We start from the raw sequence: 24,097 nt of genomic DNA on the forward strand, positions 1-24,097 counted from the left end.
CATTTTCCTTCAGATTCTCAAAGCATATACCACCCACGGTCATAGAGCTCAGTTATATTCGTTTCTATAAATCCATGCCTAATTCAATCAGCGACATTAAACTTCCATGAGGCTCCACTATACTCTTTACAATAAGCCGTTCATCGACCCTTTTAAAGATATCCATCCAGTTCTCCAGATGTCTTTCCATGCTGTTGAACACCTGCCGCATTATCAGGTCTTGAACACGCAGCAACCGTTCCTTGGATGCTGGAATCACACCCGGATCTGGCAACACAATATCGACAATGAGAATACGTGCACCAGGCTTCAATGTCTGGACAAGACGTGACAGTATCCGCACACAGTCAGCGAACGACCAATTGTGCAGTATCATCCGCAGCATGTATACATCAGCGTCTTGCACGGGTTGCGGATCAAAAAAGCTATGTGCCCGATACGAAATGCGCGGCCTCAGGTCCTGGGTATCATTCAGGGAGGAGAGATACTCAGGGCCCTCAGCCACTACCTCAGGCAAGTCCTCCACAACGAAGTTCAAGTCAGGAAACTTGCGGGCCAGCGCAACCGAAGTATGACCGGTGGACCCACCCACCTATATCCTCATCAGCATTGAGCATCTTAGTTCGAGTGGACCAGTACTTACGTCGACTACACAGGCTTGTCCAAGGGCGGTCCAGTCCCATCCTTCCGCGAGCTTCTCGGCCTCTGTTCCTTGGCTGCGCGCCATGCTGCGCATAAAGCCAGCAAATTGCCGTTTTCGATCTGGATGTTCAGCCAAATGCTGAAAGAAGGGTAATTCAGTGTCAACTGCGATATTATACGCCGTGTGGCTTCCTTCAACACTATCCGGCCACCGTTCATGCGCCTCGACCATTGCAAAGGCAGCCGGAACGGATAGGTCACTCATGGTGACAGCCCAATCATGGAAATCGGCATCATTGCGCAGCAAAGCAGATGTGGCGGAGTGTGACACGTGCTGCGATGGGCTTTCGAGGAAAAGACCACTTGTCATAGCCATGCGAACGACACTTCTGAGTTGACACTCAGGTGCCTTGGCAAGGATGGCAAGGTCGGCGTAAGCAATGGAGCCCTCTAAAGGCACTAGGTGGAAGATCCGAAAGTGACATAACCATCGTACGCAAGATGCATAGTGATACTGATTTTCAATTAATATGGCAACACTATGTCATCCAGCGTTGCTATCTTACCCCTGTCTGCAAATTCAACAAATACGCACTCGGTCCTGCGGCAAGCTGAAAGAGGTGCAAGGCATTATCCAGGATTCGCTCTCTTGCAGCATGGGCATCCGGTGAGGCGCCATTGGGCAGCACAACTATGGGTGTATGGCGATCGAATGAAGGCAGGGGATGACCAGTGGAAGCAAGGTGGTCGCTCAGTACCTCGACGTCGTTCACCAAACTTCGGGTGAGTTCTTCCATAGGAGAGCGCGAAGCGAATGCGAAGTCGGGATTACTATTATTTTTCATGTTTGATAAACTCGATACATGTACATTGACTGATAGCGTTGTAGTTTTCACATGGTGGCCCCCCTAAATATACTTCCAGATTCGGCTTGCCCGTATCTGTCTTCGCGATTCTCGGGTTACTCGGGAAGCGACGAACCCCGAGATGAGTGGATGGGGATGATATAAGCTGACTGCGTAAAATGCCTAAATAAACCACAGCTATCGGTGTGTGGAGAATTGAGCATATTGCCCTATATGTATATGTGGATTTCTTCAAAAGGGATATCTCAAGTTGAAGTAATTCAAAATATCATTCTTTCCTTGGTTAATTGCGTCTCTGGTAGCTTTTCCGAGATAGTCCATACTGTACCGATTCTTGGCGTACTGTATGTTACCGTAAAACAACCAAACTTCCTTCTGGTTGTTAGTCTTGTTCCAGTAGGCGGTGTGAATATTGCCGATCAACCGCTCCGCTCCGGATTCGGTCCCGATTCAGTCCGGGTCCGGAGCGAAAGCTCAGAGAGGGCATGGATTTTCAGCTAAAAGGTATAGGAATAGTACTCCATTAATGGACAAGCCTACTTGGTATCAGCAGGTTATTCAAAATAACTATATCACGACTGTTGCAGATGGTATACTACTATCCTGAATTATAACAATCGATTGAAAAAATGTTACAGCTGCCCGTAAATATATATCTCCCGTTCGCTTAAAATGCTGCATACAAATCCTATAGATAGCTAGCACTTACTAGGTAGTTGTGACGTTTTATAGTTTAGCAAATGGCAGAAGCCCTAGTGGAGTACAGAAACATTAGTACAAACATAATGTTAAAGTCTTGAGCTGAGTTCGATCAATGGTTCAGTCTGAAGCCCAGTACATACATGACGTATCCATGATTAAACATAAATCATCTAGTTATCAGTTGCAAAAATTTGAATGGAGTCTATTGGTTTGTATCCAGCTTGTGTACTTGACTCTATCTAAGCTCAGTTAAAGGAAATGATGTATTCACCCTCAGCAGAACTCAATGTGGCACGGAAGAGCTGAATAGAGTGTAGCTAATCAACGTAGAGTACCAAGGAATCATTTAATAATATATTATCGGCGGTTCAAACCTCCTGCCTTAGATCCTGTTCTTTCATCAGCACATAGGGCTTAACGTTCATCCGCAATAGAAGCAGACGCCAAAGGATTGAGAAGAAAAGGAAACAAGCCTACAACAAGGTCACGGTAAAATCACCCTGAATGTGTACATTGAGGTCGATCCCAGGTTCCCCAAAGTACACACTGAGTAAATCCACCTGCTCGGTTCCCTTCTCCCGACGGATCTTTTCCAACAATGCTCTCAACGTGAGCTTCTCGGCGCATGGGGCGGATTTTGCCGCTGGCCCATCCACTTGAACAGTGGCCTCATCGGACACGGGGCCTTCGGTGGGGGCAGCACCTAGCCCTACAGATTGGTCTGAGCTAATTTGGCGCTCGTTGCGATTCCAGACCGGGGACTGCGGTCTACTGGCCGTATCATAGTGGACAGCTCCATGGCTATGTGTAGTCTTCAAGTGGCTCGGTGGGGACGATGGAACCGGAATGCTTGTTATTCGTGTCAGAGCGAGAAGATATATTCCCCCTCCATGTTCCCATCTCAGTCATACAACTGCTGCATTGGGCCGGCGGAGGAGGGGATTGGAGTAGTCTTTGTTCAACTATATCGGGTTAGACAATAGCAGCTGGGCGGGCCAAGGTCCCTCGCAAGGCGAAAAACTAAATGGCTCGTATGAAACTGGTAGAAATGAATGCTTGGGTAAGCTCGCTCCAACAAGCTCGAAAGTTCTCTGCGAGATGCTCGGTCAGGCTGTTTCCTTGGGGCGGGTGCAGACCCACAAAGTCAACGATTTTCATTGGGTATTTGGTAATCGTTGACATGAACTACGGCAAGCCATTGCGGCCAAGGCGCATTAATTCATTTTCCTATATTTTTTAGGTTTTCTTATACTCTTCTTGTTGAGGTTGAGTTCCTTTACCGCTCAGCTGGCTGCCCTTGATTAGTTAATAATTAACCCAGTAGTTCACAGTTATATTATTATACTAAATAGACTTTGTAAACTGTATATACAGTTTACTATATAGATCAAGTAGACTATACAGAATATGTAGACTATCCAGACTACTTAATAACTATATAAACAACGCAGACGATGTAAATAACACAGACAACACAGACTACGCAGATTAAGCAGCTCAAGCAGATCAATCAGACCAAGTAAGTAATTTAAGTACATTCAGTATAGTAGACTATTCTGCCGGCCGAAACAAGTTTAAAATATAGGAGAACGAATTAATGCGCGTTGGCCGCAATGGTTTGCCGTACATGAACAACTAGTTGCTGCGTTCGGGGAGCAGAATTTTCGGATACGAATGGAATATAGTCTGAGTGGGAGGTGGTCCATGCGACCGATCATGCTCCGGCGTTGACAGCTCCGAATATTCTCCCTTCCTCGAGATGCTTTGGGGTTACTGTCGGAAATATTATTCCAGTCAGAAAAGAAACGAAAGAAGATCCGTTGGGAGTACCAAAGTCCATCATGGGGCCGCATGTGCAAACCCTAACGTGGCGGTCGTTCCGTGTGGTGCCGATTCGATTATCGACTTTTGACGATCCACCATGGACTTGAGTATGCCATTTTTAGACTTCAGATCGACATCACTGTGAGGTAGTCGGTTTTTGCTTTCTTTGTCTCTTTCCTTTCACGTTAACCTCAACGCCGGTCCATGGATTGCTATACCCACAGTTGATGAACCGACGATTGCCATAATGTTTATGCTCTGTGTTTTAGGTTTATTCCGGCCCACTATGAATACTAGGAGGTCCCTCACTACTTCGGCGATGCCGACAGTAGTATGATACTACTACGTGTTCCTCGTGTAGGTCGTTTGTCTCACGACTTCGGTGACACCGGCATCAGTGTACCTTACAAGTGAACAGAGACTCGGATATTCTGCGTATTGACTATCTATGCCTGGATTTCAAGGGGTCGGATACGGAGTACCTTTTAGCTGAAATCAATAGAAGGTTGGATTCTCTTTATTACTACAGTTCGGTAATGCCGACGACATGAATGCACGCCCTCAATTGGATAGCGCCATGGTATATTTCGTCATCGCAAGTGAGTAGTCGTAGAATGATGCCTGAATAGGATGACAGGAAGCTTTCTATTTCATCATGAGCTCCACGATGTGGGGTCATGTTATGTACACCTTGGGGTTGAGGATCTTGCGAGCTTGGATATTTAAGATCGGATGTGTTTGGTACATGAAGCCTTCTTTTCTGTCCTTCATGCCTATATAATTGTAAGCATACGTACACCTTATCTCAATACTTAATCATTAACCCATAACAACCTCAAAAATCCTTTAATAACTTTAACCACATTTTCTCCTACATCTGAGTATCTTATACCAAAATGGCCACTTCTTTTCAGGCTCACGTCTCCCACCCTTCTGGATCCCCTCTATATGCCAACTCAACCGTCGAACCAAACAATGGGAGTGTTTCGAATAGTGTGTTCAGATGGAGCACTGTCTCCCAGAGCTCCAACAAATCCGACGGGGAAAAGTCAATGCTAGCTGATGTGGTTGACTCGCTTGCTCGTCGTAGCAGTGATGCGATGATATCTACGAAAATCCTGGAAACTGATTACGCTACAGTTCTAGAATGGATTCGAGCGGAGAGAATGGAGAAGCTTCCCGCTGAAGGGAGCAGCTATGACAAAATGTTAGTATGGGCAGCGTTGTTTGTAGAGCGGTTGCATGTGTTCGATAAGGCAATTGAAGAATTTGCGGGAGATAGCCATTTAGCGGCTCAACTCGCCTATGTTCACTGTGCAAGCCTGTTAAAGGTGAGTGGGCCATTCTGATCAAGAAGAAAACGCAATCTAAGTTGGGCGCTATGATGATCTAGCTCGGAGACGAAAATTCCTCCGCCCTCATGAGTCTATTCGGCTTCTTCTATCGCTGTTCGACAGGCTTGGGAAGCGTCCTCGACCGAGCAGAACTATTTCAGGTTTCCGGCGACATTAAGGACCAGCTAAGTCTGGCTCTTGCCGACCTGGTGACCTTGGTCGTGGGAATTGCAACGCACTTTCGTAAAACCATTCCAGCGGCAGGGTACTTGCATGTTGATATCTACAGCGAGTTCTCTGACCAGATCCACAATTTCCGCAGTCGGTGCGCGCGTATTTCCGAGTTGATGTGGGAATATCAGCTCCAGCGCGAAGGGTATGACAGTGCCAAAGGTATTGTAACTTTGTTAGTTTATCCAGGACTACAATGTTAATGCAAGCATTCTAGTAACCGACGCGAAGACGATCAAGCGCTGGCTTGAGCCAGAAGACCCTGTCCTTGCCAACGTAGTCGAGGCCACAGCTCAGTTGGCGCAAGAGCGTGAAGAGTCAACCTGTGTTTGGATGATGCCCTATTTGAATCGCTTCTTGAAGGGGAACCGGCAAACGCTCGCTATTTCCGGCAATCCTGCGTCAGGAAAGTCCATTCTGGCGACGGTGATCAACGATCACTTGCAGCATCCCGTCGGAGACGTCAGCTACAGAACAATATTTGTACCAATCAGTGAGCTTTCTCATGAATTGGCGATTTATTTCCCCTGCTGACTGTGCCTCCAGACAGCAGAGTTCTGGCAAATACCATGCCTTGTGCTATTGCAAAGACTATTCTGTCCCAGCTTTTCGACCAGCAAATTGGAAACGTTCGTCTTTTTCGCGTTCTTTCGGATACATACAGGCAGTGCCAGGAAACCTTCGATAGTGAAACATACGACGACATCATCTGGGGCGTTCTCGAAAATGCACTTGAAGCTAGCCGGAAACACGCGAAGGAACTAGTTTTGATCGTTGACGGTGTGGATGAAGCCAATGGTGGCGAAGCAGCTCTATTGAAGAGGCTCCGACATGCTACCTATAATGCTAAGAGTACTAAGCTGATCCTGCTTACTTCTCAACAGGAGTCCAAGACCTCACCCCAGGCGGGTCAGGATACAGTGCGCATTACGCCAGAGCTTATTCTTGATGATATTTCAGCAGTTGTACGAAGTATCTTGCAGGGTAGCGACAGCTTCACCAAAGCTCCCCAAGAGCGACGTGAGATTCAAGTTAACCGGATTGCCGAGGCTTCTAATGGCTCTTTTTTGTGGGCTAAGCTTGCTTCGAAACAAATTCGGGACGAGGCCCCATTCAACACGCAGTCTCTGATTAAGGCGGTCGACAACCTTGTCAATAGAAAGCCCACAATTAAAGACATCATTCATTACACTCTGCATTCGAATGTGACCCAAGAATCAATAAAACTCGTTGTCTGGCTCGCCACTGCTCGTCGGCCGCTACAGATACAAGAATTGTCCGCTCTTCTGTCTATTCAGCAAGTCAAGCAAAAGATCATAGAGCAGGACAGGGAAAGTACACTTCATATTCTGAAGCCTGTGGCGTCCTTAGTCTTTATTCAAAATAATCTGGTGTTCCTACGGCACGCCAAGGTGCGCGACTCAATCCTGGAGATTTTCAACGATGGCAATATCCTTCCTACCATCAAGAACAGGAACCTCGATCTGGCCCAGCGACTATTACTCTATGCAAAGCTTGTAGTTCCAGATGAACACGAGCCGGCTTTGGAGCCATTAGAATCATATATCACCCGAGACCTCATCGAAAGGCATCCTTTGTTGGACTTTGCACTCCGCTACTGGACCGACCATCTGAGGATGGCAATGGACTGCAACACAGATCGCGAAATCTCTGCAGCTGCCAAAGAAATCCGCACCATACTTCCGACTAGCACAACCTTACCTAGGCTCGAAATGGCTGTATGGGAGCGCAAAGAGACTCCAGTCCTGGTGTCTTTCCATGATACACAAACACGCCTCTACCAGTCGATACTATCTTCCAAGCAGCCAGCCACTCTCCAGACAATATTATGTCAGGTGTCCTTCTACTGGAGTATCCATAAAGTCCCAACACAAGTTGATCATATTTTCTATGATGCCATCAAGATCTGCCAAGAACTACTCTCAGCTCAACACAGTATCACGATGACGGTGGCACAATATTTCTTGGATATCACGTCTAGTCAAGTGACTACCTCGAAGACGACGACCATGATGAGGCGAATTGAAGTACTCCACCACCTTGTGGAGAGCTATAAGGTTCTTTATGGCTCAACCAGCGATATCTTCATTTCTACCTCTACTCAGCTTGCAGAGCATTACCATTACATCAAGGAAGAGCACAAATCCGAGGAAATTAGAGTCTCCATTGGCGGTCGCCATCCCGGAGCTTCGAAGGATCCGATCAGGCCCCAATTGCCCGATGACTCGCTGCATATCCACCTCATCGGCCGACCGCAGCCCACCGTGAGAGGGACTGGCCTCGATCTAGATGAGATTGAGATGGATGTGGAGGTTAGCGGGTCTTTTGAGTTTGTATCACTTCTCGCCCAAGCAGAGCAATATGCAAAGGCCGGGGACCACAAAGCAGCCGAGCTTATTTACCTTGAGATCTGGCAGCGCGCCAGCTGGGAATCTCGACTCCACCGTTCCTTAGAGTGGGAGCTAAGAAATGTGAAAGCTGCTCTGGCCTATTCGAACTTCCTCATGTCGCAGAAGCGACAGAGCGAAGTAGCAGCTATTCTCTGGGGCTTCTGGCAAGAATATGAGCAGGTCAGCTCTACTTTGGATGAGGCAGTTGTATTGCAATTCATGCAAGTTGCAAAACTCATGAATTCCGTCAAATTAGAGACCGTGGCACTGCAGGTTTTGAAGCATTGTGCTCAAAGTATCAGTCAACATAGCTCGATTTACTCGGAGCTCAAGCAAGCTATACAGTCCACTTCCGAGTATGTCATAGAGAACGAGTTAACCACTACTGAATCTAGCCTCGAAGAGATTGTGTTCAGTACTGTTACGACAAAGCACTTCTCAGCCAAGGCCACCACTTCTCTTATTAACTTGTACTTGTCCCAACGGAGATGGCGCGACGCTACCCAAGCCATGAAGCGTGTCTTACGGATTATTTGGCCAGCGCTATTCGCCCCATCGCTCAAAGATGTTGTCCTTCCATCGAAGAATGTGGACTACTGTGTCCAGTTGGCTGAGCGCTTAAGTAACTGCTATCGTTCCCGACAGCGACCAGCAAAAGAGGAAAACATTCGGCTTCGTGTCTATCGTGCTGCCCGACATGACCGACCCACTGGCGATAAGCTCCGTGATCGAGCTACGACAGCAGTCTTGCGTTTCTATGAACGGTCATCAAAGACCGATGAGCTTATCAGCATTCATCAGGAAGTATTAAATGACTATAAAAAACAGTACGGGCAAGCACACCCGACTGTGCTGAAGGAGTTGTGGGCATTAGCCACCTTAACTCACCTGCGCCCGGTATGCGTAGACTATTATGGGCAGATTGTGAAGATCCTCAATAAGGACTCAACTACCTGCCATCCGGACGCCTTTGAGCCGCTGCTTATCGTAGTCACAGAGCTTCTGACACAAGGACGTTTTTCTGAGGCACTGCATCCTTGCCAGACGTTGTTCAACACGTTGCAACATCCACACATCCATCCCAAGCTCAAAGATCAGTCCTTTGTCAAACTGACCTACGAGCGCTATGTCCACTGCTTACGGATGACTCGTGCTGACACTTTTATAATTCATGAGGTAACGGTTCAGTACCGGAAGACATGTCAGTCGCTATTCGGGACAACCGCAACCGTAACGGTGCAGGCCACCACTACACTGGCACAAATCTGTCAGGAAAGTTATACGTACAAGAGTGAAGCAATAGCACTCTACGAGGAGTTGTTGAAGCTCAAAGAAAGCCATGTTGATACCGACTACGAGGGTATCGAAGCGACACTGGACGCCCTGTACGAAGAACAGGAGGAGACGCTGACGTCAAGTACTGCAACGATTACAACCACAGACTTTCATAAGGTGGTTTCTATTCACAAGAAACGCCTCGAGAGCTTTCGATCCAAACACGGATGGGCCCATCAGGAATCACTCTCCCAGATGGAGAAGCTCGTATCGCTCTATTCTCGACGCAAGGAATTCCAGGCAGCCTACTCATTATTGCAAGAAGCAACTTCCCAAGTTCTCTCGAAGGAGACCTCAGCGGTCGATCTGTGCCTAGCGGCCCAGAGTATTGCTTCCAGCTTTATCAAGACAGGACAGGTCCAACGCGGTAAAGAAATGGCACAGGAGATTTACCGCCAAACTGTGGCCCAGGATATCGAGGTCAGCTCCCCCAGCTTTGAGTTGTCTACGGACCAGCGTCAAGCCCTTGTTTTCCTAGCCCAGCTCGAGTACAGCCTTCAAGAGAGGGAGGCCTTGTCTATCACCATGAACGAGATTTATACTTCATTGGTAACTGAATATGTCTACTTTGAGCAACTCCGAACTGCGATGAAGTCAAAAACCAGCAGCTTCCAGAGCACGTTGTCCATTGTCTGTCGCCTACATGGTGTACTGCTGTCCAGAGGCCGTCAATCAACTGCCACCGGACTCATCGAGAAATTTACCCACTACTTCATATCTGTGGAGCGCAATACCGTCGATGTGGACTTTGCTCAGGGCAGGGCCTTCATCACCACGCTTCTAGAGTACTTTAGATCCCACTCATCGCGCGATTACATCAGCTCTATAGCCATCGCCAGCTACAACCGCGTAACCCAACTCCTGGCCTCCAAGAACTACCATACTGCATTCGACTTGGCGTCGGTGTTATTCAAGTACATCAGAGCGCATCACGGTTTTGCCTCATTGACCGCTGTCAAGCTGGTATTCAAATTAGCTCTGGCAATTTCAAGCCGAGACATCAAATCCTTTGTGGAGCCGAGGGCGCGGAAGGATATGCTTAGTTTATCGACCACCATGGTAAAGCGAGCTCTCGACAAGTTCGAGCAATTGAAGCTTGATATAACTCGATTGGACCATGTCAATTTGGACCGGTTGATCGGTCTTCTGGACGAGCAGAAGGATTATTCCACCTTGGTCCGTGTGCTCACATCCCTTTGGAATGCCCGCGAAACCCGCAGCACCTCGCAACAACAGCATCTCTACACCCTTGCCCTTGGCCGTATGCTTGTTATCACACGCTACATGATCGGTGACTACGTGGATGCCATCCGTCTAGCGGAAGACATTGTTTATAACTGTGCTCGTGTCCACGGCCCACGAGACCACAATACCGTCGAGATGACCGTGCTCCTGTCTCAAATGTACACGAGCGTGGCACAGGGATATCAGGACCAGAAGGACTACCGCGACTTGGCGTACCGGTACTACAAGAAAGCTGCAGTGCTGCATGAAAACGCCCTGCGATCCTTTGTTGACCCATCTTACTTCTCTTCCAGCCTTGCAGACGCACATAGTCCCGGTGGCTCGAATGTTAGCAGTCCCGGCGAGGCAACAGAGGGTGATGGCAAGTCCGTTCGACAGCACCTCCGCCTGCTCAAACTTGCTGTCGAACGCTTGGGAGACTGGCCGAAGGAGTACTCGGAATATGAAACCCTTAACACTGATATTTTCAAGGCTTTCGGCAATGAGCTGAAAGGGGTGGAAGGAGTGGATAAGTGGGATCTGAAGAAATTCGGCTGTGGTCGAGCTGAAGCGGCTGATGACTTGATCCTGCCTGCTTCGGACGAAGGGGTTGTTCTACGCGAACGCCTCGTAATTCCTGCGTAATTTTTTCTTTGGCTTGAAAAGTTGGAAGGCTTGTTCAAAACCCTTTCAAAAGTTGTGAAAAGCACTGTAAAGAGGCAAAAAGATAAATACTACGAGAGGTCGAGTTTAGTAACTACTGCTAGTGTGTGAGTTCATTGTCCATAGTATAAAAGTGCAGTTCCCTCTTAGCCAAGTACAAATGTGAGTTATTATTCTAATGTGTAAAAATACACTTTTGTAGTAACATAAATATGTTCCCAAAACTGGTTTCCCTAACTTCAGATTCTTCAATTGTTTCTGAAGCACTAAGGTATTTTTATGGCTTATCGTACAGCCCATTGTGATAGATAGACTACAGAGATACTTTAAGAATATAAAATACAACAGGAGGGGTTCCCTGGGGGTATCCCACCCTTGGACGGTGTTACTAACTGGCCTACATCACATCCTCCTTTACTGGCCTGCATAATCCTGCTGCTGACCGACCGGGACTGTCTGTCATTCCAGCTGTGCGATAGGCGCCTATTGGGACTCCCACTAATGCCTATTGGCAGATGATTATTATTGCTGGGACATAGTGAAATGTACCAGGCCAATCCTGGCCTCTAGGAAGAATTCCACTGCGGCCGACAAGGGCTTGGACCAAAAGCCTCCGGCCCTAGCGCCACCCGCCCGGAACGCCCTGTTCCTGAGATACCCAAAGGACCATGGGGCGATCGTGGCGTCACCTCACCTACGACCGGTCTGGGAAAGCTAAGTAAGGATGACAATGACTCGAGTTTGAATGCGAGGATCAACTTGAACTTAGGAGCAGATGTTGCCTTAGAGCTTCATGCAATGGCTCAGGGTAATGTTACGATCGAGTTATTCTAGCGCTGTTCTACTAGTGGGAGGCGCACGAGCTGTAGGAGCTTGACATGCGGATGAATAGGACCTAGTCAGATGTTTCATTCACAAACATACAAGAAAGGTGGCCGAACGCGTCTAGAAACTCATTACAGCCAATAAAACCGATGTATGGAGGTACCTCGAAATCTATTTATTATGTTGCCTTACTTTCCGTCTCCACCGCAATGAGAAATCACAGTGTCGAGCAACTATTCGAGCCGGCAATCCGATTGCGGAAGCGTAGGAAATAGATCTGAAAAACTAGACATTAATCATTGTCAACCTTGGAAAAGGCTTAATTCTTGTCCACTATATTTTATTCGACATTTTCGGTCTGTCGTGGAAAGCGACACGCAGGGAACGGTTAGGGTTGTATTTCGACTCGGGACTAACGAGGGTCTCCATAAGGATAGAGTTACAGCAGTGTTGGAAACATTGCTTATTTTATATATATGATTTTTAGTTATATCTGTAGTCTATTTACCTTTGTTGAGCACTTCGAAACCGTCTTGCCAATTTTTCTTATGTTTCAATTGTTGTTTTCTTCCCCGGACTCCCGAAGATATGGGCAATCAAGTAGATGTAACTCTTCTAGAATAGTGACGTCCCCGAAGCTATAACTATACAGGGCAGGGCGTGTTTGCTTTCTTTTCTTCTTCTTTTTTTTAATAAAAATAGTAATCAGGGTTTTCGTGCGTGTTCACTCTAAGATGAACAGAAAGCGAGCAAACGGAGACCACTAAAAGTAACCAACCAAGGCGGATATACAACACAGACTAGATGAAGGGGGTTGGCCAATGCTTGACCTGGCTCTAGAGACCCGTCTTGTTATATTTTGCACGTCACTAGTGGTTTATTATGTTCTGCGACGGCCTCGGCATCTCCTAGAAGGCGGGAAGCGCATTATAACCAGGCCGTCACGATTAGATATCGGCGAAACCCGACCTCGGGATGCGTTGGTCCTTTGAAAGAATGGAAGAGAAATCCACAAAGTAAGCCGCCGAGGTGCTTAGTATTCATTGTCATATGACTCCATTGATAGATCTCTGCTAGTAATAACGTGTAAGTGCGAAAGACTTCGTTGACAACAGTTAATCTGCAAAACACATACAACTCAGGCACTCTCTGTCTCGAGCCTATCATATCTTGAGAAATGTCACGAAGATATGCGCTTCATAGTAAAAGGTGCCTCCTCCGGAATGGCCTTCGTGGGTCTGTTGCTCCTGGCGCCGAGACTCTTGGGATAGCAAAGCCACTCAAGAAATGACGTGGATGGGTCGTTTAATGGTTCTTTTTAAAAGCTAAGAGTGTGCCACCTGTAAGCAAGGAGTAGAGAACATGCAATAAATATTGTTATCTCCGAGACCTTTTGCATCCGCATCAACTTACCGGCCAGGATCGACATTTCTTGGCGTTCGCCGCTAATGCAGGTTGCTTACTCTGTATGCAGAACCAAGGAATGCGCTTTCTTAGCCCTGTTACATTTGATCATTGGCTGTAAAGATATTCGTCTTGGGAAGTGGACCTCCACAAGCAATTCCGATATTCTTGACCTATACTGTGCTGGATGTCCCATCGTTGCAATCAGCATCACAGACGTGATGGGACACCAAACCGAAGGGATGCTATGCTGTCCCCAGGCGCCATTGCGAAAATATTGTTTTGTGTGAGTGAGTTATATAAGTTATGAGGTTAGCTCGCCACCAACTTTATCTACGGATATCCTTAAGCGTGTCTCGATTGTTTATAATATCGCTCGAAATAGTTAGCCTTCAGGATAATGTTTAAGCCACCGTAAAGCCGACCATAGATTATCACACTTTAGCTATCACCTATAACTAGCCGTTTTCCCCTTGGCGCATACCACACTGAAATCACCACGAGTTTTACTTTAGGTAGCAATACTCAATGGAATCAAAGATTACACCTACAGTGTTAAGCATAACATCTGCAGATGTAGAACTAGTCTCGTATTGACAAGTAGCGCCAAGCCGGATTTAAATGTACCTTGCTTACAGCAATCTTCACGGCGTAATCAAAGACCTTGGATGGAGAGTTGATCCTCAGTACCCATACCTAAATGGCCAAGGCCTAACAGCCGGGGATGTTAGAGACATTCGGTAGCCCATGGTGGGGCTTCTCTAGTGCATTAAGAATATGATGACATTCCATTGTACGTGCTCTATCTATGGGCGCACTCCTGGCAGGTATAAATACGGCTTCATACGTGCCCTATTTTGTCCATTAGCACGGTTTCTGTTCCTTACACTCCTCACCATGGCGCTCACCAACACATCTGCTATCAATGCAACGATGCGAGCTGTTGTCTGGCAAGGGAATGCATATGACGTTGCTGTGGTGGACCTGCCAAGGCCTACCATCATAAACCAGACGGATGTCATCGTTCGGATGTCTAGAGCAGCTATCTGCGGATCAGATTTGCACATTTATCGAGGAACGTCTGGCGGAATGCCGGCTCCATTTGGCCTCGGGCATGAAGGATTTGGGTATGTATCTGATGTGGGATCTGGTGTTGACTTTCTCAAGATTGGCGATCCTGTGATCGTCCCTTTCACCGTTGATGAAGGCCATCTGCACACCGGGCTCACTACGGGTTTGTACGGTGCGTTTGGGAATGGAGGCGACCTGGGTGGCACGCAGGGTAAGTACCTGACTACTATTAAGTCCATCCAAGCTCACGGGTAGCATGCCAGCCGAATATTTGCGTGTACCATTCGGAGATAATGGGCTCATACCTGTTCCAACCCTCAATTACACCGATCCCAGCACCAATGACTCCATTTCGCTGTTGAACGATTATGTTATGCTATCCGATATCTTTGGAACTGGTTGGACGTCCCTCGACTACGCCGGGTTCGAAGCAGGTGACACGGTCGCTGTATTTGGAGCCGGTCCAGTTGGACTGATGGCTGCATATTCGGCCATCTTGCGAGGTGCATCGACTGTCTATAGTGTGGACTACATTCCCGAGCGACTACAGCTTGCTGAATCCATCGGAGCTATCCCTATCAATTTCCGCGATGCCGACCCGGTCGAGCAGATACTGGCATTGGAACCAAACGGTGTTACTCGGAGTATCGATGCCGTCGGATACGAGCAGGTGAACCGGAACCTGACCGTGCAATCAGATGTTATCATCCGTAACATGCTGGGTGTCACCTCGACTGGCGGCGGATTGGGTACAGTCGGAGTTTACACACGGGAATCCAATAATACCTCAACTGCACCTCGTGCCTCAACCGTCAATACTCATGTCGATTTCTCACTTGCACAATTTTTCTATGGAGAGTTCAGTTGGGGGGCTGGACCATCGAAGCCTATTGAACTTGCGCCTGAGCTTCTGCATCTTATCACATCTGGCAAAGCGAGACCTGGGTTCATCGTGAGCGATGTCATTAATATTGAGGAAGCTCCGGAGGCATACGCCAGGTTTGAGAGACACAATGCCACCAAGTTCATCATCGCGTTTGATTAGTTGTTTACCCTGCCCTCTAAATGTCGAACGAGCCGTCTCCAGCATGTGCATGGAGAAGAGGGCAGGCTCGTGTGCTGAGTAATTCTTCATTGGGAAAGAATTGCTTCTGTACTTCTTGTGGCTACTTTTGTTCGTTAATTTCTGTTTCAGTTTAATTATCATTTGCATTCGTTTACATTATTTGTTCAGGCAATCTCAGGTACTATTCACATGGTTTATACGTTTCTCATCAATCTCTTAAAAATTGAATCTAAGCTCAGCCAACAGCTTGGAAATGTGCTATCGCGGCTTGTTGACTGCAAATCATCTTTTCACTCAGTTGCAGGAGTCTTCGTACGGTGATTCTTTTTGGCCCATAGACTGTACCCAATAGAAACGATCGATAGGAGGCTATACTTTCTATGTCAGTTGAGATTCAATCACTTTGTTCTTCAAGTGACATACCCGTCAATAACGCTAAGCGCAATCGTTGCGGCGTGCACGCCATGACTGTCATGTCCATCGCGCTTCCTATAGCAATGACCGTGATTGTATTGGCATTCATGATTCCAGCGTTGTTGTGATGCCAATGTACCAATTGTCGCAATCCAAAAGATCGCCGTGACACAGTTGGCTCCAACGAGAAGCCAGAGTTTGTAGATGCTCTTGGCAATGAAAGATGCGGTAAGAATGTAGATGGCAACTAGGATCGTTGCAATGGCCTGGATAGCTTGTTAGATATTTTGCAACGGGTATCACACTCTGGGATGGGATCTGAATTTCATGTCCACAGCAGATAAGTACACGCACCGTGAAAATAGCAAGCCCGAAGCCTGTCGTGGTCGATGCTATAGTGACACCATAGATTGAGCACCCTAGAATGATCAATGCTATCACGGATTGCACCACATGGATTCCAAGCTGTATCGGCTCCATTTTCCCAGGACTGATGGCTCTTTGATCTTCACTTGCTGGTAGTTAACGGCACTCAAACCTGGCGCCCCATGCCATTTTATGTGCGATGATAGCGATGCAACCCTTCAGCGCAACGGCCTTGATCGAGTGCACGGTGCATCCACCATATCGAAATTTTACCCTATGTTGCTTGGATCGGGGAGGAAATTGACCAATCCTCTGGGGTGTAAGGTTATTGTTACTAAAGATTTAGGTAACAGCCGTGGTGGCGCAGTGTCTGCATGCACCAACACATGAAGACCCACTGCGATCCAACTTGTGTTGCGGAGATGGGTTTTAGGGCTACGAGGTGGGTCGCTCTTCAGAACCTTTAAATTATCACAACTAGTATAGGAACAACACTGGACTTCAAGTATGTCGCGATCCTATTACAACTAACTTCATTTTCTGTTGCTGTTCACTAGGAAATACAATGTCCTATGCGGAGTGTGGTCTGGTGTCAGCAGTGGCTAGACTTGATATAGCGGGCTGGATGACCTCCTCTTCGGAGTCCTCCGATACAATTAGGCTACCAGATTCAATGGAAGCGAGGACCCCACCGGTTTCCAGAAGTGGCTGTGATGATGCTATTCTTGCTACCACAATCACCTTGTTGATATTTATAACCCTAGAAGAGCAGATGTTGTGTTCGTGGTCTGGCGTCAATGATTGGAGACCAAAGAATAAATTTGAAAATAAGTTAATAAATGGAGAAGACTAGGGAGCGGAGGAAGCTCATCCCCACACGACGTTAGGTGCCTGATAGAACTTCCAGACGCGTCTACGCTCATGCCAACGACCGCCGCGAGGCAATGCCATGGGAAACGAGCTCATGCGGTGCTTACCTCCTTGTCTCTGGATTGCTGCGCCCGCCTTGTCATCTGTCACTCTGCTTTCCGCATTATGTCGGACTACTGAATCAAGCCTCTAGTTTGTCCGGTAGAGCAGGCAAGATATGTTGACGGTCTGAAAACGGTTACGGACAACAATGCCTGGTAAGTAAGTATGAAGACTGGTGGGCTGAACTGAAAAGGACCTTTTTGGTTGGGAACCACTTTACTTTATATATGCCGTCCTAAAGCTTGATTTGATAATAGGCTTATTAAATGTTCCCAGCGTATATTCCAAATTAACTATATGCAGCAGGAAAACAGAGCCATCTATCAGTGCATTTTCCTATCTCCGCAAAACGGTTCTTTAGCTTTTGTAAAGAATACATAGACGGTAAATAAATAGATAGGAAGCTAGATGATTGATCAACATTTACGTCTGAACATTCTCTGGATATAAGCAAGCAATAGGAAAGCCCTAGACAGAAGCCCTGCAGGACAACGCGGTTCAGTAATTCACTCGACGCGATGAACAGATGAGCGTTAATATCCTTTCGTAATCAGGAATGGCTTTGGTACCAAGTGTCTGACCATGATAATTAATGGGACGCGCAAGACCTTTACTAGCATTTCCTCGAATGTTCAATCGGGAATACTTATTTCTTTATTCATTTATTTTTTATGTGTAGAAAGGGAAGGCCGCCGTGGGAATTAAAGATAAAGACAGTGGCAATAGCAGAGGTGACCGTAGACTCAGGCAGAAGTGACGGTCGGCTGATTATAGTGCCGAGCCTGAGAGTAACTCCACAGCCATTAGCCAAACCACACGTATGCTATATTGCATGTACCTTCGCCAGATGTATATACCAGGAATTAGTCAGTGATACGGAGGACTGTTAGCAATACTGTTATCCTGTGCCTGGTGTGCTTGACCATCGCGTAGCCAGTTTAATACTAGGCATTCAAGTCGAAATGCCAGCAGAAGATACCGACCATCTTCAGGTACCACGAGAGACGCCAATGTAGAATAGATGCTCGGACTAGATTGACCCGAGGGGATCATCAATGGACATCTCCATCTCGAATTGCGGAGGGGTCATGCAGGGATTAACCAGTTGCTCCACAAGCCTGTGCTTCTCCCGAGACATTTATCAGGACAGGCCAACCCGCTCACTAGACAGCATTAGATGTTAAAACGAACTCTTAAACGCCAGTGGGAAAAGGATATCCGCCATTCTACCCAGCAGCGGGACAAATGTACGAACCTGTATTCGCAAGCCATGCTCCCTCCGCGGGGTGCATAGATATTACCAATGCGCCCATCCTGGTGGACAAGGGAGACTTCGAAGGCGTTCATATCGCCGCTGAAGCCCTCGCGGAAGACTTCGCGCGAGTGACTGGCAAGGGCGCTTCCCCGATCATTTCGAACCTCAGTCAATACCCCGATTCAGAGGTTGCTATTGTTCTGGGAAGCATCACTCGGTCGTCCATCATCCAGCAGCTGGTTCAGGATGGCAAGCTTGACGTAACAGCAATCGACGGGCAATGGGAGTGTTACATGACGACAGTTCTTCACGACGCGATTAAAGGAGCAAAGAAGGCCCTCGTAATTGTTGGAAGTGACAAAAGAGGTGCGATCTACGGCGTATATACGCTATCCGACCAGATCGGAGTTTCTCCGTAAGTTGACCTCTGCCGTCCGATGAAGACCAAACTAACTTTGCTAGATGGTATTGGTGGGCAGATGTACCCCCAAAGCAAAGCAGCGAGATTTATGCCTTGGATGTAATCACTAAAAACGGTCCCCCGAGCGTGAAGTACAGAGGGATCTTCATCAACGATGAAGCTCCATCCTTGGCTGGCTGGGTGCACGAGAAGTATGGACCGAAGTTCAATGTGGACTTTTACAAGAGAGTCTTTGAACTCCTGCTTCGACTTAAGGTATGATAACGTGGCCTCATCTTTGTCTTCAACCATTTCTTACTGTGTGTAGGCGAACTTCCTATGGCCAGCTATGTGGTTCGGCTTTCCTCACCCAGGCAGCAGCTTTTTCATGGATGATCCCTTGAATCAGGAGACAGCTGATAAATATGGTATTGTGATGTCCACCTCGCACCATGAGCCAATGCAGAGGGCTATGAATGAATGGTTCGACCATCCGTATTATGAGCCGGAGAAAAGCTGGTCGTGGAGCAAGAACCAACCGAAGATCACCAAGTATTTCCAGGAAGGCGCTGATCGAGCAAGGAAGTATGAGAGCTATATCACCATGGGTATGCGAGGACATGGTGATAAAGCAATGGATGCGGAGGACCCACCTGCAGTGCTCAAGGATGTTCTTGCCACCCAACGATCGATTCTCAAGAAGGCCTACGGGGCTGAAGATGGGGTGCATCGTAAGACTAAGCCTACTCGCACAAACTGACATAAGGTTCTGACAGTTCCGTAGAGTTGATGGCATTATACAAGGAAGTCCAAGAGTATTACGAAAACGGGCTCCATATCCCCGAGGACATTACATTGCTGTTTGCTGATGACAATTTTGGAACAGTCCGCAGGTTACCATCGGGGGAAGAATCGACCAGGCGTGGAGGAGCAGGTGTAGGTTCGGCCTTTGCTTAGCTCGACACAAAGCTCATTGATGCATATAGATCTATTACCACCTGGAGTACGTCGGAGCTCCGAGAAGCTACAAGTGGCTCAATAGCAACTCGTGTGCGAAGGTTTGGCAGCAGCTGGAGCAAACGTACAATCGAGGAGCCAATGACATCTGGGTCTTTAACGTGGGAGATCTGAAGCCCCTGGAGGTCCCTTTGACCTTCGTTCTGACCCTCGCCTGGGATGTGCGACGCCTGCAAATGGATCAATTGCCGGAGTTTTTCTATACCTTCACGGAGCGTACTTTTGATCTTGGGCCTGCTGTGTCGCAACAGTGCTCGGAGTTGCTGTTAAGGTATGACCGGCTAGTCGCCCTTCGGAAGCATGAGCACATTGAACCAGATACATTCTCTCTCATCAATTATGACGAAGCGGAGGACATTTTGCGGCGTTGGCAAGAGCTCTTGAGCCAAGCGGAAGAACTAGAGAAATCAGTTCCTGCGTCCATGATGCCGGCGTACTTTCAGCTGATCCTTCATCCAATCAAAGCCAGTTATATCTATGTCGCGCTCAGAGTTGCACAGGCAAAGAATCAACTTTACGCAGTACAACGACGCAATACCGCGAATACTTGGGCACATGAGGCACTCCGCCTCTTCGAAGAGGATTTTAACCTTAGCGAGGAATATCATTCTCTTCTCAACGGGAAATGGAATCATATCATGCGCCAGCCGCACTATGGTTATACACAATTATGGCACGCTCCGTCCCGAGACATGATCAGTGGCCTCTGTTTCGTACAAAACCGACAAGACTCAAACCCCGTGGTTGGCTGGATTGGCGTCGCTGTGGAGGGAACTCCCGGTATTCGACCAGGACTCACGAACGAAGAATCCGATCGTACTCATCCTAGCCGTCGCGATCTTGTCGCCGGAGTGACACTGCCCTCTATGGAGCCTTATGGTGCCAAGTCTCGCTACTTCGAGATTTATTGCCGTGGCAGCAAATCCGTATCCTGGGCTGTCACATCACCGCACCGCTGGATTTCTCTCTCACCATCTTCGGGAACTATCCAGCCAAAAGGCGGCGATGAACGTGTGAAGATATCTGTGGACTGGGCGCAAGTGCCTCTCCATTTTGACGATATGTTACTTGTCGAGTTACGGTCTTCATTGGGCGACTTCGAGCAGATTCACATCCCAGTAAAAAACCGAACGCTTGCTGCAGATGTCACTGGCTTTGTCGAAGCAGAGGGCCATGTCTCAATCCACGCCACGTCGTTCATAAAGTCGCCTCTATCGTCATATCGTATCCTTCCATTTATAGGTCGCACGCCTACTGGTGGCGTTGCTCTGGCTGCTGGGACCCCGGCATCTCAGTCAGATTATCTTGAGTATCCGTTCATTACATTCACACCCAAGACCAATGCGACCCTGTTCCTCGAGTTTACACTTACCTTGGACACTGATACCAACTCACCGACTACATACGACATTCAGCTCGACGATGGGGCTCTAGCCTCGCACCGGTTGGTAGCCCAAGTAGAAAAGCCTGGCAAGCTCCCTGATGGGTGGCATGAGTCCGTCATGGACAGCATCTGGCCTCGCCGTCATTCGGTAGATCTTGGCATTCCTGGCCTTCACACGCTCCGTGTCCGACTTCAAAATGAAAACTGTGTCTTGGAGAAGATCGTGGTGGATCTTGGTGGTGTGCGTGATAGTTATCTTGGTCCTCCGGAAAGCTTCTTTCATCAAGGCAAGTATACGTAGCTTAACGCACGGCTTTTGTATGGCAGGCTCGGTCCATCACTCTATGAGGGACCACTTTCTCGAGGTATTATGACCGAGCATTTTTACTTCATTGTGTGCACCTTTAGATCAACCAACTATGCTTGATCCCAAAACATCCAATCTGCGGCCCCATAGCTAAAACTACCGTCAAAATACAAGTCATTCCCTTCAGAGCTCTGAAGAAAGGTATCAAGAAGATCCGCTGCTTCCGCGGGTTCATCAAGCCGGGTCGTCTTGTCGGGGTTGTGTGCACGTCCAAAGCCCCTGGTCTCGCGCTGGGATCGCAGCGTGCTAATGAACGCCGGCTCAACCGTACAGTTGCTTGGGGGATTCGATATCCACGCCTTCCGAGTTATCTCCGTCACTACCGCATGGAGTGCCCGCTTCCTCTCAAGTATTTCCGGGTGGTTTGAGTAGGCAACGATAATCTTCTCCCATGTTCGGTCCAGTTCTGTGCGCGAAAGGAACCCTTCTGTAGCCACGCCACTCAAAATGCATATCATCGCGTCCCAGACAAAGAACGTCTTGATGTGCCACTGGAACCTCCGCAGATCTGGATTGGCGTAAAGAGCGTTGTCAGTGTCGAGGATTTTCTCCGCAAGGACGCAGAGCTCCCGTCTTTGTGCCTCGTCAATCTTCTGACTCTTGAGGAACGGCATCTGACTGCGCAAGCGTACCATGTTTACGGCCGCCCTGACGATTCCAAGTGTTAAGATATGTACTGGGTTTATGATATCGCAGTATCGCAGATACCGCATCTCTAAGTCACTTTCAAGCTGGTCTATTGACCTCTCCAAGTGTGCGTTATCTCGCACTTGACCATTCGAACTGACAGAATTCATCTGTACTGCTTTGCGGGCATAGAATGCAGAGAGCTCGGCTTTCGTCAGACAGAAGATCATCTCAGAGGCACCGTGCTGTGCGTTGGGTGGCTGCTTCATATCGGGGTATATCTGGTCATCGTTGATATTGAGCGGCTGATTCGTATCCCAATCACCCGGTGCGATAGAAATGCCAGTGCCTGACATTTGACCGGCGTAACCGTCAACGGGAATGAGCTGCCAGAAAAGTCGCCTTCGCATTTCAACGTCGAAAGGAGGTAGATCTAAATTCTCTCCGTCGCGATGCAGTCCCATACGCTGCGAAATACGAATCGCGACACCCGTCCATATCCAGAATGTATGTGGATCTATTCGGGTGCGCATTGCCATAAGGAAAAGCACGTAGGCCTGTAATACCTGCAATTCGGTTGTTTTCAACCACGACGCATTAACTAGCCCTTGTCGCATGGCGTCCTGGTACGTTGACATCAACGAACTCCTTGTTCTCTCAAATTCACGCATGCAGTCCTCGTCGGTGATTGAATATACAGCGAAATGATAGACCGCAAATAGAAGACACTCTTGCGCTCGAGTAGCTCCGGTCGGCTGTTGTGCGACCCTTTCGATCATTTCAGTCGTTGTGGGTATGTGCAAGACCTTGCAGAGTGGATCGACATTTTTAATATAGATTGTCCACAGCTTCATGGCGTCTGGATAGGGAGGATGATAGCTTGAGAGGGTTTTCGACCCCCCTAGCAGGGTCGCAGAAAGCGGATCATCCGTTGGCAAGTCCAAGGTCACGGGCGTAGCTTGATCGTCTCCCTCATTGTCGGACAGCTCTCGCGTACTCACTTCCGCCACATCGAGCCACACTCGACTGTTAATGTACCGTGACTTCCCATCCTCCGATACTAACCTGCCTGTCTTTGCGGCATCGCTTTGCGCTATGTGGGGAGGGCTATCCTCGTGCACATTTCCCGGAGTTCCTCTGCAAGAGGGCGATCGTGCCTCGGTTGTCGAGAGAAGGCCATTCTCCTGTAGCATGCGCTCATACCGTGCTAAGCGCTGGTACACATCCTCGCTTTCCCTGCGTTTCCGCTTCCGTGGTGGTTGTGGTACCTTATAGAAACACTCGAGCTTGGCTTTTTGACAACTCGCGCAGGAGGGCATAGCCCTGTCGCATTTGACTTTCCTACGTACGCAAGGTTGACAGTTGTAGGGCCTCGTAGTGGGGGGTGTCGGAACACCCGCATTGCTATCAGACGAAGTCTTGCGGATCGCCGGCGCGATCGCCACAGGGCGAGTACTCATAGCGGTCCTTGTGAGACCTTGTTTCTGTATCCAGCTGCCCGTCATACACTAGCTTGTGCTAATTTGCACACCAAAGGGATAACCTCATGTACTGTCAAGCGAATCGTATCGCCACGTAAGCACTCCAGGTTGCGAGATAGAATAGGGGAGGAGGATTCGAGTGGCTCGGGCGACGGACCGGAATGTCAGCCCTGCAGTTCGGCCCCGAACGTAATGCAAGGCTCCTATTGGCTGGTC

The 24,097-nt window shown here is 48.1% G+C and overlaps 8 protein-coding genes across 8 annotated transcripts; 3 read left to right on the forward strand and 5 right to left on the reverse strand.

The window, feature by feature from the left end:
- Nucleotides 1-28: 28 nt before the first annotated feature.
- Nucleotides 29-1,464, reverse strand: BDV38DRAFT_191326 (S-adenosyl-L-methionine-dependent methyltransferase). Its single transcript, XM_032052275.1, has 3 exons — nucleotides 1,209-1,464; nucleotides 644-1,156; nucleotides 29-592 (listed from the first exon to the last, which is right to left on the reverse strand). Exons 1-3 carry the CDS (start codon nucleotides 1,437-1,439, stop codon nucleotides 65-67), a joined length of 1,272 nt encoding a protein of 423 aa, XP_031917802.1. The 5' UTR covers nucleotides 1,440-1,464; the 3' UTR covers nucleotides 29-64.
- A 1,219-nt stretch (nucleotides 1,465-2,683) lies between these two features.
- BDV38DRAFT_279087 (uncharacterized protein) lies at nucleotides 2,684-3,132 on the reverse strand (the record flags this gene model as incomplete). The annotated part of the gene is made up of 2 exons (XM_032058913.1): nucleotides 2,684-3,059; nucleotides 3,122-3,132. The coding sequence occupies 2 exons, from the start codon at nucleotides 3,130-3,132 to the stop codon at nucleotides 2,684-2,686; spliced, it is 387 nt and encodes a 128-aa protein (XP_031917803.1).
- Nucleotides 3,133-4,930: 1,798 nt separating this feature from the next.
- Nucleotides 4,931-11,301, forward strand: BDV38DRAFT_296358 (NACHT domain protein; the record flags this gene model as incomplete). Its single annotated transcript, XM_032062921.1, has 4 exons — nucleotides 4,931-5,365; nucleotides 5,428-5,761; nucleotides 5,817-6,092; nucleotides 6,146-11,301. The coding sequence occupies 4 exons, from the start codon at nucleotides 4,931-4,933 to the stop codon at nucleotides 11,212-11,214; spliced, it is 6,114 nt and encodes a 2,037-aa protein (XP_031917804.1). The 3' UTR covers nucleotides 11,215-11,301.
- A 3,057-nt stretch (nucleotides 11,302-14,358) lies between these two features.
- BDV38DRAFT_279089 (glutathione-independent formaldehyde dehydrogenase) lies at nucleotides 14,359-15,577 on the forward strand (the record flags this gene model as incomplete). Its single annotated transcript, XM_032058914.1, has 2 exons — nucleotides 14,359-14,743; nucleotides 14,796-15,577. 2 exons carry the CDS (start codon nucleotides 14,359-14,361, stop codon nucleotides 15,575-15,577), a joined length of 1,167 nt encoding a protein of 388 aa, XP_031917805.1.
- A 155-nt stretch (nucleotides 15,578-15,732) lies between these two features.
- On the reverse strand, nucleotides 15,733-16,636 carry BDV38DRAFT_237438 (MARVEL domain-containing protein; the record flags this gene model as incomplete). The annotated part of the gene is made up of 3 exons (XM_032053587.1): nucleotides 16,367-16,636; nucleotides 16,022-16,278; nucleotides 15,733-15,967 (listed from the first exon to the last, which is right to left on the reverse strand). Coding segments are annotated over exons 1-3 (458 nt in total), but the record flags the coding sequence as incomplete, so codon positions are not given.
- Nucleotides 16,637-18,070: 1,434 nt separating this feature from the next.
- Nucleotides 18,071-19,116, reverse strand: BDV38DRAFT_237439 (uncharacterized protein). Its single transcript, XM_032053588.1, has 3 exons — nucleotides 18,606-19,116; nucleotides 18,208-18,513; nucleotides 18,071-18,142 (listed from the first exon to the last, which is right to left on the reverse strand). Exon 2 carries the CDS (start codon nucleotides 18,401-18,403, stop codon nucleotides 18,218-18,220), a length of 186 nt encoding a protein of 61 aa, XP_031917807.1. The 5' UTR covers nucleotides 18,404-18,513; nucleotides 18,606-19,116; the 3' UTR covers nucleotides 18,071-18,142; nucleotides 18,208-18,217.
- Nucleotides 18,596-21,765, forward strand: BDV38DRAFT_296360 (glycoside hydrolase family 115 protein; the record flags this gene model as incomplete). Its single annotated transcript, XM_032062922.1, has 5 exons — nucleotides 18,596-19,020; nucleotides 19,068-19,281; nucleotides 19,334-19,736; nucleotides 19,790-19,941; nucleotides 19,992-21,765. 5 exons carry the CDS (start codon nucleotides 18,596-18,598, stop codon nucleotides 21,705-21,707), a joined length of 2,910 nt encoding a protein of 969 aa, XP_031917808.1. The 3' UTR covers nucleotides 21,708-21,765.
- Nucleotides 21,766-21,823: 58 nt separating this feature from the next.
- Nucleotides 21,824-23,860, reverse strand: BDV38DRAFT_279092 (putative C6 transcription factor; the record flags this gene model as incomplete). The annotated part of the gene is made up of 1 exon (XM_032058915.1): nucleotides 21,824-23,860. The coding sequence occupies one exon, from the start codon at nucleotides 23,858-23,860 to the stop codon at nucleotides 21,824-21,826; it is 2,037 nt and encodes a 678-aa protein (XP_031917809.1).
- Between the last annotated feature and the right edge of the window lie 237 nt (nucleotides 23,861-24,097).

This window comes from Aspergillus pseudotamarii (assembly GCF_009193445.1).
Source record: "Aspergillus pseudotamarii strain CBS 117625 unplaced genomic scaffold BDV38scaffold_7, whole genome shotgun sequence".
Classification (NCBI taxonomy): domain Eukaryota; kingdom Fungi; phylum Ascomycota; class Eurotiomycetes; order Eurotiales; family Aspergillaceae; genus Aspergillus; species Aspergillus pseudotamarii.

Coding starts and splice junctions, on each gene's coding strand:
- BDV38DRAFT_191326 (XM_032052275.1), bottom strand. CDS start 1,439: ATGGAAGAACTCACCCGAAGTTTGGTGAACGACGTCGAGGTACTGAGC. Junction 1,157..1,208: donor TGTTGAATTTGCAGACAGGG/GTAAGATAGCAA, acceptor ATTGAAAATCAG/TATCACTATGCATCTTGCGT. Junction 593..643: donor GACAAGCCTGTGTAGTCGAC/GTAAGTACTGGT, acceptor ATGAGGATATAG/GTGGGTGGGTCCACCGGTCA.
- BDV38DRAFT_237439 (XM_032053588.1), bottom strand. CDS start 18,403: ATGATCCCCTCGGGTCAATCTAGTCCGAGCATCTATTCTACATTGGCG.